Raw genomic sequence first — 12,352 nt, 5'->3', positions numbered from 1 at the left:
GTGATATATAAGTTCTCAGGTTTATAACCCTGCAGAGTAGGTACAGATAGCTCTTCTACCAGAGATAAAGAAAAAGGCAGGTTTCTCTAGAATCATGGTGCTATGCCAGTGTGAAGCTGATCCTTTTCTTCTAAACAACCCACATTTTACAGGCTGCTAGTGTGTAGGAGGCAAATCAAATACTACAGCAACTTTTCAAACAAGCAATTTTAAACTGCCTCCAGTATTTTCTTTATGTTTTGAAAAAGTTCCTTGTAAAAATTCATAAACTAGGTCATATATTCCTTCACATTCATCTTTAAACTCTCCACTATGAATTGCACAAAATTCAGGACATTTGTGTTTTGTGATCTCTGCCTAAGGTGCTGCTTTATTAAGCCTTTCTCCTTTCTAGCGTCCTCCAATCTGTTGTATTTTATCTTGTACCAAATTCTGTCGAGACAGAACTGCTGTTTTTCCTGTGTTTCTATCTGCTCTACTTCAGCAGGTTCACAATCTGTGATCAAGGTATGCAGATAACAGCAAAAAATGAGCAAGCACTTATATCTGTTGTGATCACTAGAAAACTGGTTGGTATAAAACATGTTTTCAACTAGTTTATCTCTCGTTTTATAAAGTAGTAATAACAGCAGTGTTTAGTCACTCAAAGGATACATTTCAGCCCAGGTGGCTTACTCCTTCTTAAAATGGATTCTATGAGGACATTCTCATATTGGACAAGAAATCCTCAAGAGTTTTATTCTGTCCTTCCAATTTTGATGCTTCTCTTTTCTGTAACTACAACAGCTGGTCTCAAACTGGAGGAGCATGCTGTACAGCAGTAATAATAATGGCTGCAAGAAAACCTTGACTTTATTTTCTGTAATCATTGCAATCTCTCCCACAGATGGGGGCCTGTGTCCTTAAAGGCAAAACCAGAACATTGCAAACAGTTAATTTTTAAAGGGATAATTGTAATAACTGTTAAACCCTCATGGTCTTTTCAGCGTCATAAAGCAGCATCTGCTTTTTCAGATTAAACAGGGAGAGACTTCTCTGAGACATCAAATAAATGTGGTAGCCATGTGATTAGGACATCAGGACTTTGGAACTGTCATAAGAAGACCATATATATATGTATATAGACATAACCTCATCTCTCACCTCCTATAATCATTCCTGCCCACCATGACCTTGTTACCATGAACAGAACTGTCGGAAGAGTTTGGGAAGCAGTCAGGTATTGCACTGGCATTCCTGCTGCCTAAGTGTGACAAGCTTGTTTTATATAAAACATGACTTGTGTTTGTGACATAGAAAGGATGACAACAGGGCAAGATCATAGCTTTTGTAAAGTCTGACAACAGCACAACTGGATTATCTGCTTTCCAATTTTCAGCCTATTGATCAATTTACACTGCCCAGGCCAACTGCGTTAGAAAGTCTATAAAATGTGGTTTTCCTCTAAATGCAGAAGCCAAATCAACTTTAATTCCTTGAAGAGGTGTCTAGAACTAAACCTCTTAGATGTCTAGGTGACTGCTTGAAGTTCACAGAGAATTAATTTTCCTATAATTTTCCTATAGATTTTTCCTATAAGATAGGTGCTGATGAGGTGTTTATATGCTCAGTAAAAAGAGAAAAAATTATCATAATAGGGACTTACACGTTCACCTTTGGGTCCTCTGTCTCCTGGTCTCCCCACAGCACCCTGAAAAATAGTTTTTGAAAAAAGAAAAATTGAGCAGTTGAAGGCTTTGTTGTGTATTCATGTGTTAGCAGAATGGAAAGCAACTGCCTAGGATTAACAGCTGTGGTTTCTGTAAGGAATAAAATACACAAAAGCATTTTTTCTTACCGGAGGACCTGGCAATCCATCTTTTCCATTGATTCCCTAAGAAAAAAAATTAATATGTTTACATGTTTTTAAAGTACAAAGGGTAAAGCTCAGTGTTTACTGCCATATCAGTGAATGTTCTGAAGCTGCAGAAGCAGCAGTTTGTGTGGCTACAATATAGAAATACAAACAGCATTAAGATGTGCACCAAACCTAACGATCATATAACTTTAACTGACAAATTATAGGGAAATTTTGCAAATTTGAAATATTTGTGGACATGCACATGCACTTTTTCAGTAGCAGCTAGTCATAATACAACCATGGGAGAGATTCCTTTTATTCTAGATATTGGCCATGGTGCTGAATTACTCTTCCGCTCTTACAGAGATTATGCCTTACGATTGCAAATCCAGATCCATTCTTTGGTTGTTAGGACTTGTAGCATGGCACAGTTTTGGTCTCATGGGTTAAAGCTATTTCCTTCCCCAAAGAAGGTAGTTGCATTCATAGCAACTGCTGGAAACTGTTCCAGACCCACATTATCCTCCAGACTGGAATGTGGCATGATCTGAGAGTCCTAGATGGTATGGGCCAAAATAATGTCAGAAAGTATATTAACAATTGTACAATGCCAGATAATTGCAAGACAAATGCTCTGGCAATGTTTAATTTAGTGGGATATTTATGGATCTGCACATGTAGCAAACTCACAGCTGTTTGAGTAAGAAAGGATGACTTGTATGAGCAGAGACAGCAGGAATATTTATTTCTCCTCAAACACTCCAAAGTGGAGTTTTGCACAGATTAGGCACCTTGGGCTAATTTGCTGCTGTAGCTACAGAAATTGTGTCTTCTTTCAAGGCTGAAGTGTAACGTGGAGATGTGCTGACAAGCTGCAAAGGTCTGCTGCTCATGCTCATCCCCAAAACACCAAGGTTCAGGGGCGATAATGAATCCTGCACTACCCTTGATGAACCCCTTCTAGAATATAAACTAGGTTTTTTCAGCTAGCTCAGACAGTGCTGTCACACTTTTATTACATAAAGGGAGCAGATTAGACATCTCCTAAGTGAACAGTAAATGCCTCAGCTGCAGTGTTGCATCACCTGTATACAGAAGAGCCTCAAAGTTTATTCAGTCATGAAGCACACACTTCTCTATCTAAACTGGAACTGAGAACCTATTCTGTCACCCCATCCTTTACTGACTGTGTTGAGTGTCTGGGTTCACATTCTCTCCCCTGGAAAAAGTACAAGAGGAAACTTTATGTCAACAACATCCAAATGACCTTCATAAGACCTCTAAAGGCAAGATCTCAGTAACATTAACTGTTAAAACACCACAATACCGAGAATTCTTTATTGGATGGTTAATATTAGCAGTGCAGCTCTGTATGTTCTTCACGTGTTATCTACTCGAACATAAAGCAAGATGTAATGTTATTTCTTTTGTAACTTCTGATAAACCAAAACACCTATTTTTGTAACAAAATATATATTCAGTATAAAATTGCTTACTGGTTTTCCTTGTGGCCCTTCTGGACCAGGGAAGCCTATGTCTCCTATAGGTCCTCTTTCGCCCTAAGAAAGGAGAAAACACACATATAAATATGCATGAAAAATCTTGCATTAGGTGTCTGAAATATTTGTTTGCTATTGTAAGAATACAGAACTCAAATCTGTACTTACAGGTTCTCCTGGCAACCCTGGGGACCCAGGAGATCCTGGCTTTCCCTGCAAAAAGAGAATATTACAGATACATATTATTAGGAAGCCAAGTAAAATTTTTCTCTATATCAAAAAATAAGAGAGTATATATATATATATATGAGAGAAATATTCATGGTGTTGCTCATTAATGCTTCAAGAAAGGAAAAATAAATATTTTATCAGATTTTTGTCATATTTAATGGACAGGCTCTTGCATTAAATGTTACTCAGTCGCTTGGTTTTGTTTACCCTTCCTGAATACTGAGATGCTTTTATGAAATTTTCTTTTCACCTTGAGAAGTCATAGTCAGATCAAAGTTTTTCAGTGTATATGCAAAATCAATGTTTTTTCCTTCAGGTAATTTCTAGTCCTGAATTTTTTTTTTTCTTTTGTGTTACGACTTTACTACTGACGCAACACCTTTTGCAAATTTTCTTCATGATCTTTTTTGGCCAGTTTTATTGTCATTTTATGTTCACCCTGCCAGAATTCACAATCCTCTCTTATGACATCATTTAAATGCTGATTTTAAATGTCTGTTTTTTGTAGGATGCCCTTCTTTTAAAAACTTGAACCTATATTTCCTGAAAGTATCCTTAGAGCAGATCCTCAGGCGACTTGTACTAGTGAGAGATCAAACCCATCAGCACCAGGGACAACACTGGGAACAGCAGGACTGATGGTTTGTGTTGAAATAGGCATTGGTGGCAATGCTTGCAGGATCTCAGTCCAAGCTTCCCTGAAAATCTCAGCAATCTCAGCAGAACACCAAAGTGAAAAGAAGAGGTTTATATTCCCATGTGGGAAAACGTGTCCACTATTCAATCTAGGGAATAATGACAGGTAGAGAAGATAAAATCTTTTCCAGCAAGATATGTGGATATGTCTCAAACTCCTCCTAGACTACTGAAAAAAAATTGTCTCACATATCTACTATTTTGTTCATTAATACTCCTTAGCATAAAATGTATATAAAACAAACAATTTATTTCAGGGGGAAATAGTTTATCTCAGTGGATTTTATTAGAACTAAATATAGTCAACAGAATGCAGCTCCATCAGTGAAGAAGGGACCTCATTAAATATTTTGTATCCAACTCGAATAGAGAACGTCCAATAACTTGGGACATAGCCAGTGGGAAATTCATAGGAAATGCACAACTGTGCAGTATTATTATTAACAGTGTAAAATCCGTTTAAGAACAACAAACTTTGAAATTCTTACATCTGCTATAAAACTCAGAGAAATATTTTTCCCCTTAAATGTGCAATTCTTTTAGGAAAAGCCAATGAAATTAGGGTATGTAAGATTATGTTCTCTCTCTTGGAACTCACAGTAAATAGACTAAATCAGTGGCTAATGGAAATGGGAGTGTGTAGACACATACTTCTCTTTATTTCATGAAACACATATTTATAATTTAAACAGCTCCTGAATGTATTGGTAGTTGCCAAAATTTAGTAATAAATCTATTTGCATATAAATAACTCCATATTGCCTCCTGAAATATGGATAAACTTTTTTATTAAACTCTGAATGCAATCTAATATCTTCATTTCCTTTAGGAACACAAATGAATAATTATAATTTCAGTTTATTATTAGTTACTTTTACTTTCACCTCCAACAAAGTTCTTCTATGACTTTCAGAAACTTCTCTGAATATCATATCTAAATAGCTGACAAAGCATTCCCCTAAAGCAAATGTTTGATCTAATTGATATGCAGATCCCTGTGGGCTGCAATAACTAATGTTCATGATTTTTCTTTGTGATAGAAAGATGCTCAGAAATTTGTGCATGCCCAGGAACACAAAAAACGTCTTTATCTATATTAAACAGAGGCAATGAGAAGAATCTCACATTTCTTAATTAAGCTTATGCAGCTTTGAATTCCAGATTTATCAAGTGTTCACTCCAGTCACTCTTGTCATTTTAATAATAATATGAACCCTTGCTGCTATTAAAACTCAAATTTATTTAGAGGAAACCCATAATCTTCATACCTACGAATAAAGCATAAGCCAAGCACTGGTGTTCCACAGTGACTAAGATTACAGCTCAGCACCTTGCTTGACCTGTTTTTTCAGCTTCTAAAACAAGAGTTTTCTTTAAAGAATACACATACCGGTGTCCCTGACACTCCCGGTGCACCAGCTGGTCCACGGTCACCCTAAAGAAAAGATAAATCTATGTTTAAACTACAGCAATCAAACCAGAAGTTTCTTGGTGGATTCCAATTAAAACCCAAGGAAGTGACCTGAAAATGAGAACAAGAGCCAAGCTAAATGCTAATATTTATCAATGCCACTGGCTCATTATACAGACTTGAGCAAGTAACCAAAATCCTTTGTTTAGGTTCTCTCATGTAATGTTTCCCTTTGTTTCTGCGTGAGACCTCGCTTGAAAAGGGATGGAAAGTCCCTTATCTGTAGTTCTCCAAATAATTATAATTTGGGGTCATGGCAATGACCACAATTTACACAGGGTAATTCACTTTCATATCAACATACCCATATTTAAGATGTACCTTTCAAAGAAGTTTTTGCTTTCCTGCTACCCTGTTATCGGTTTACTACAAGCCAACGTCCTCTGCTTGTGCCATGGCCCTGGGCAAGGGTTCTTGTTACAGCACACAGCCACCTTCATCTATGCTTTAAGCTAGGACAGTGCTGTTTTTTTTGGCAGGAACTGATGAGTTACAGGGACAAATTCATCTTTCTTGACAGTACTGTAATCCAAAGCAGACAGATAGAGCTCAACAAGTGGTAAAACTCTACCCAGAAGTATTTACCCACAGCTGACGTGTTGGTCTGCAACACTATGCTCTGTTATTGTAACATGGGCTACAAATGTCAAAAAATCAGTCTCCTCTTTTCTGGATTTATGTCAGAAAACCCCAGGCACTGTTGAAGCCATACTAACAGGATAGTATTTTTCTGAGATGGGTTTATGTTATGGGTTATGGAGCAGATGTACTAAAGCTCTGTAAACATAGCTACAGCCACGTTGTGCTCTGCATAAGAGCCCCAGGAAGCTTTGGGATTTCTGGTTTCTGTTCTCCTAAGTAATGGAGGTTTGTCTCATCCTCATAATTTTGTTCAGGTACACAATGATATTGCTGTTGATTAGAAACACTTAACTCCCTTACACCCAGTGTAACAGATGACAAGATACATGTCTGACCTGGTGGTGGGAGGAAGCAGCTTACAGGACACAGCTCAGCCTGTCCTGCTCTGGAGGCTGGCAGCAGTCACCCAGTGAGGAACACAACAAGCACCTCTGGAACAGCGAGTGGGGAGCACTGAGTGCAGGACACACTGTCTGGACCCTGCACTCTGCCCCAGTGGTTATTCCAGTCCCAGGACTTGTGGTATTGGCCCTATATGCTGGCTATGAAGCTGATTTTTTTTTTCCCTAGAAGCTAGAAATGCCTAACACTTCCCTTGCAACATTTTTTTTTTTCTTTTCAGGGTTATTCTGGTCCTTTCAGCAGTACGGCTTGCAGCACAGCTGCACCAGCCACTGTCAGCACAGCTGAGGGAGGGGACATTTTACCCAGAGGACATGACGTTCATAAGGCAGTTCATGAAATTATCATGAAATTACAGCCCATTGTCTGTAGAAGTTGGAATTCTGCTACACATAGGAGCATCATGGCTCTAAATTAAAACCCAGCATGCACTATACTGTTGGGACTGTCAGGCTTTGAGATTCTGTTCACTTATTTGCACTACAAATGTGAAATTTGGACCAAATTTAGTTAAGGAAACTATATTTTTACTTTGGCAGAGGGCCAAACACTCACTCAGCTGGTTTATATGATCTGATCCATTGCTTATTCTCTTTATTTAATTCCTGTCCCCACTTTGTCTCAGTTAGACCTGTAATGTCTCCTTGTGTTTGTTCATTTTGTAATCAGATTAGTCTTTAATTGCTTGTAAATTGTAGAATTCCAGAGCAAGAACCATCTCATATAATTTAAGCATCTAGTATAGATACCTACCTTAGATCTTGTCACTGACTGAACAACTAGGAGGAATGCACAGTGATATTGAGAGGGAAACTTTTAATTTACATTTCTTTGTGATACAAAATAAGTTTCAGTAAAGTACTTTTGCATGAAGTAGTTCAATAGCATAATTCCAAAAGCTAAAAAACATTTCATTTTAAAAAAAATGTACTCTTTTTTCTTCCTAAATTAGAAGATATGGCAAAAATCAAACTGGTTTTGCTGACAGAAAACCTATTTACAGATTTTTTTAAATTCTCTGCTAAATATTTTGTACTTTGCTATATTTAGAGATGAATACCAAAATCTTGACTTTTATTAGCCTTTTATAAAAAGCTTTTCTTTAAATTCATAATCAGCCTCCACAATTAATAAGCAAAAGGCTGAGAACAAGACAGATGGACTGTAAAAATAAGATGATATTCAAGAGGGAACAGGAACCATACATAGGACTATGTGTGTACTAACTGTATTATTATCAAGAATAGTAGTATTCTACCAAGAATATTACAAGGCCTCCTACATAAAATTTTCCCTTTGCAGAAAGTGAAATTTTATGTTCGGTGAGTATATTATTTACAACCATGCTAAAGCAAAAAAAGGAAAATATAAGTAAGTATGCAAATATTTTTCTTACAGGAACATTAACTTACACATGAAAAATAAACCAAACAAGGCTTCAGAAAACATTTAGTTGTAGATAGATAGTGGCTACTAAGAAATCATGCCTTCTTTTTAAGAGTCCTACCTTTTCCCCTGGGAGTCCTTCCAGTCCTGGTAATCCCATTGGTCCTGGGTCTCCCTGTTTTAAATTTTTTTTTAATTAAAAGATTGCATACATTAGAATTTCATTACTCAACATGAAATGTTGAAGAGCAAGCAACAGCAGATTATTTCATTTGAGATTACTAAAACAGCTAACCAGTTATTAGGTAAGCAGATTTTGTTATGCCTCATTTTACTGATTTACAAATTAAGCTTTTCTCAGAGGCTCTGTGTGAGTTTTTGGCTCAATGGTTTAATTTTGATGAAATATGTAATACAGAATTACAGAACTAGGTGCTGGTACAGAAAGATGTGTTCAGCTTCCAGGCATTATGGTGAAATAAAAAAAGAAGCTTCATGAATTTTTTTGAAAAGAAATTATTAAACTGTTTTAGAAAACTTCTTACAACTCCATGTTTTGTTGTCACTGCTGAGAGGTTTTGGTTTGAGTTTCTTATTGTCCTTCAGAAGTGCCATGTGTCAAACTACTTGGGGAATTCTCTATCAAAACCAAAAAATACATACATACCACTGTTCCAGGATCCCCTTTTGGACCCTGCAAAAAAAAAAAAAAAACAAAAAGAAACCCACATTTAAAGAAGAACAGTTACATGATAAAATGGGTTTTTTTAATGACTGCTTTATGAGTATACTTTGCTAATGCAATGTATTTAGAATCATTATTCATTCCAGTCCCAGCTGATTAATTCAGCACAAGATCTTAGTAATATTTTGGGATTTGTTTTGCTGTTCCAGAATACAGAGAAAGACAGCTCTGTTGCTTGGTGCCAGCCCATAACTGTGGTTACCAAAGAGACAATCATCTCAAAACAGAACTGCCTATGGTGCTAAAAAGGAGGAGAACATAAATAAGTGCACAGCATCTATAGTTCCATGGAATCAAAGCAACAGTGTCCAGCTGCAAGGTGCTGGTGTAAAAGACATCAGTCCTGTATTACTTCCACAATATAATTCTTAGTTTTACACATTTTCTTGCACTGCAGCTACATGTAGTGAATCAGTGACAGAACTCAGATCAGAATTCCTGAGTTTCTCATTTCTGGCACCAAATTTTGTTCACTACAAAACTTTTCAAAACTATGCCTCCATGAACTATAAGTACAAAATTACACATTTTTAATATAAAAATACTTTCACTAAAGAGTCCAATACCAAATTATGTACCATTTATGCAGCCTTTACTTGCTAGAATGAAATGATTTAATCAAAATAAACCAGTCTCCAAAATGGGCTAAAGTGCTTGGCAAACATAAAATCACAGTATGTATGCTACATACCAATCAGATCCTTATTATTTAAATCTTTCACAAATAAAATCAAATTCCATGCAACCAACCCTCCTCTGTTTCTATGTCATGAGCTACTAGAAATGAGATTTCTGGTAGCACTTACCGGAGGTCCTGGTGGACCTGGATAACTTGCGACACTCACTCCTCCCTGTAACAGCAAGTTTAAAAGTTGAGTTGGGATAAAATTGGGTGGGGATTGAAAAAAAAGCAATTAACATTAAAGAGAAATACCTGCAGTTTATATAAGCTGCTCATTCCATTTCTTTCATTGTAAGGCATACCCTTTAAAGCATAAAAACCAAGTAAGTGTCACTTATGAATTATAAAGGCAGAACTATTGCCCTGTTCAAGTCCTGTAGTTCAGCAACGCTGTGGTATCCTTTTTGTTCTCAATTTGCCAAAGATTCCAGATTCCAGAAGAACATAAGATACACACCAACACAGCCTGGGACTTTTTTAAAAATTATAAACCAAGAAACCTGTAAATCAGTGTGCATCATATTTTGATTTTTATTATTATAATTCTCCAGAATAAATTTTGGTGTTAGGTACTATTCCACTTAATTTAGAGTCCAGTGAGCTCCACAGACTTTCCTTAGATTGCCTGGGTTCTCTGATCTCAGGTATCCAAGCTGTCAGTTTCACTCTAATAATATTGGATACCAAGGTTAACTAATTTGAGCAGGTTTCTTAGAGGGTTTTAGTTATCTGAACTTACTCAGTGATGAACTTAACAGTGATGAATTGCGAGAAAAAAAAATGGAGCACGGAAACCTTTTGAAAAGACACTGTTACCTTCCTGCAATATTAATTTTTATTAGACCAACACTCAGTTCTTTATATTACATTACATTTTACCCACGAGCATATTGTTCCTAATATAAATTCAAGATATAAAACAAAATGTCTCACCGGAGGCCCAGGTGGTCCAGGTTTCCCAGGAGAACCTTCACTACCCTAGTACAGCAAGAGATTGATGTAACTCATTTACTGAAACTGGCCACATCTATTCCACACTCAAGCTATGATGACCACAATGACAATAAACAAGAGATACAGTCAATAAGAGCAGGTAATATCAAGAATAAATTCCCCTGCAATGTTCCTGCTTTAACTTTAGGGAAGGCATGAATCATTACTTTGTACTAGTTTTTATTTTGTTAGTTACTTGCTGCTTTATGTGTAGTAACTTCCTTATGGCAAAATAACAGTGGTAACCTGGGTTGGGAAATATTTCATATGTACCAGGAGGGAGAGGAAGGGAAAAAAAAAAGAGTAGTTAATATGAATTTCTAAGGAACTGGCAGATAAAAGTTAACATTCATTTTATGCTTTGTATATTATTTTGCAAAAGCCAGTCCTCAGTTGATCATTCATATGTAAATAAAGAAGAGCTACAGTTTCAGAAATTCAGTTTACTTGGAAACATATTGAATATAAATAAAGATTTTTTTAAAAGAATCTTCCATATTAAGAGATAAAAGGAATATATTTTTGGTTTTTGCTGTAAGATATTAATCCATTGTTACCTGTATCTCTGGCCTGTTCTGCTGTTGTGTACTGAATTGCCTATATTATACAGAGCATAGCTGCTGAGACTTTTCTCCAGCAGAATCATAGATGTGGATAGTAGAGAGCTGCAAAGGTTTCAAAATAAAATTTCCCAAACAATCTTTTCAAAATCTCATCACTACAATTCAGATAAATACACTGTATAATTTGGAACAAGTCTGTCAGAATTTTTCACTGGCTTTGTTGGATCTCATTTAATGTATGTCAGTGATACACTTAAGTCACAAATTTAAAATTACTAAGGTGGCAAAAATCAAGCTAAGTGCTCAATGCCAATAATTAGCTCAGCAGAAAAATATAATTCTTACTAAACATTTATACTAGGATAATTTCCAAATGGCCCTGCTAATTGTTAGAAGTTGTCAGCCTCCCAAGAGTGAATAACTTCATGGGGAATTAAAATCCTATTATTTTAGAAAGCACATTATGTGATCAATTCTCAGTTGTGTCCCAGATGAAGGATGGAGAGGAAATTTACTGGGGCTTTATTTCAGTTTGCTTCATTACTCTTCAGCCATGTGACTTTTGCACTTTTAGAACGATGAGACACGAGCTGTAGATCAGTGGCTTCTTATTCCCACCTGTATGTGAATTGTGAACAAGGAACTATCAAAGATTTGTGTTTTGCATTCAGTTAGATAAAAAGGAAATAAGTGAGGTAAATTTTTGTTACTGTGAACTGCAAGGAGACAACTCTCATTCAAATTTTATACTGAAATAATTTCAGAGCTTTACAAAATAGTTTTCTTTCTTACTCATATCAAAGTTTTGTAGGGAATTAGGATCCCACATGTGGATGTGGCAGTGCCATGCCTGGAGAATTCCAGAGTACTACTGAAAGAAAAGCTGTATTCATACACAAAATGTAGAACTTGTCCCAGAAAGTATTTTGCAGCAAAGTTTGTCTCTGCTATATTGCTCTGATCTGAGGTATCCAAGAAATGAATTTGACCTCTCAGTTATAATGGATAATATCAAGCTCCTGATAAAAGAACACATAAAATTTTGAAAAAAAGCAGTGCTAAGAGAGTGTAAATTAAGTATAAAGGAAGCTTACGTATTTTTTCAGAATAACTAACACCCAATAACTTTCAGTGCTTGTACAACTACTTTTGAATATAACATTGGTAAAAGAATGGGAAGCACAATAAGAAGTCACTGGTCA

At 36.2% G+C, this 12,352-nt stretch overlaps 1 protein-coding gene across 1 annotated transcript in view; it reads right to left on the bottom strand.

Annotated features, from left to right (window-relative positions):
• Positions 1 to 12,352, bottom strand: part of COL19A1 (collagen type XIX alpha 1 chain) — a 177,183-nt gene that overhangs the window by 15,281 nt on the left and 149,550 nt on the right. Inside the window, exons 36-45 of the mRNA XM_068183754.1 lie at positions 10,528 to 10,572; positions 9,847 to 9,897; positions 9,719 to 9,763; positions 8,835 to 8,861; positions 8,289 to 8,342; positions 5,657 to 5,701; positions 3,508 to 3,552; positions 3,337 to 3,399; positions 1,838 to 1,873; positions 1,646 to 1,690 (exon numbers count right to left, since the gene is read on the bottom strand). Of these exons, the coding sequence (XP_068039855.1) occupies positions 1,646 to 1,690; positions 1,838 to 1,873; positions 3,337 to 3,399; positions 3,508 to 3,552; positions 5,657 to 5,701; positions 8,289 to 8,342; positions 8,835 to 8,861; positions 9,719 to 9,763; positions 9,847 to 9,897; positions 10,528 to 10,572 (456 nt within the window). The remainder of the gene's footprint in view (positions 1 to 1,645; positions 1,691 to 1,837; positions 1,874 to 3,336; positions 3,400 to 3,507; positions 3,553 to 5,656; positions 5,702 to 8,288; positions 8,343 to 8,834; positions 8,862 to 9,718; positions 9,764 to 9,846; positions 9,898 to 10,527; positions 10,573 to 12,352) is intronic.

The sequence above is a fragment of the Anomalospiza imberbis genome, chromosome 3 (assembly GCF_031753505.1).
Source record: "Anomalospiza imberbis isolate Cuckoo-Finch-1a 21T00152 chromosome 3, ASM3175350v1, whole genome shotgun sequence".
NCBI classification, from domain to species: Eukaryota; Metazoa; Chordata; class Aves; order Passeriformes; family Viduidae; genus Anomalospiza; species Anomalospiza imberbis.
The sequence above is the reverse complement of the archived record's forward strand: the minus strand, read 5'-3'. Positions and strand labels throughout refer to the sequence as shown.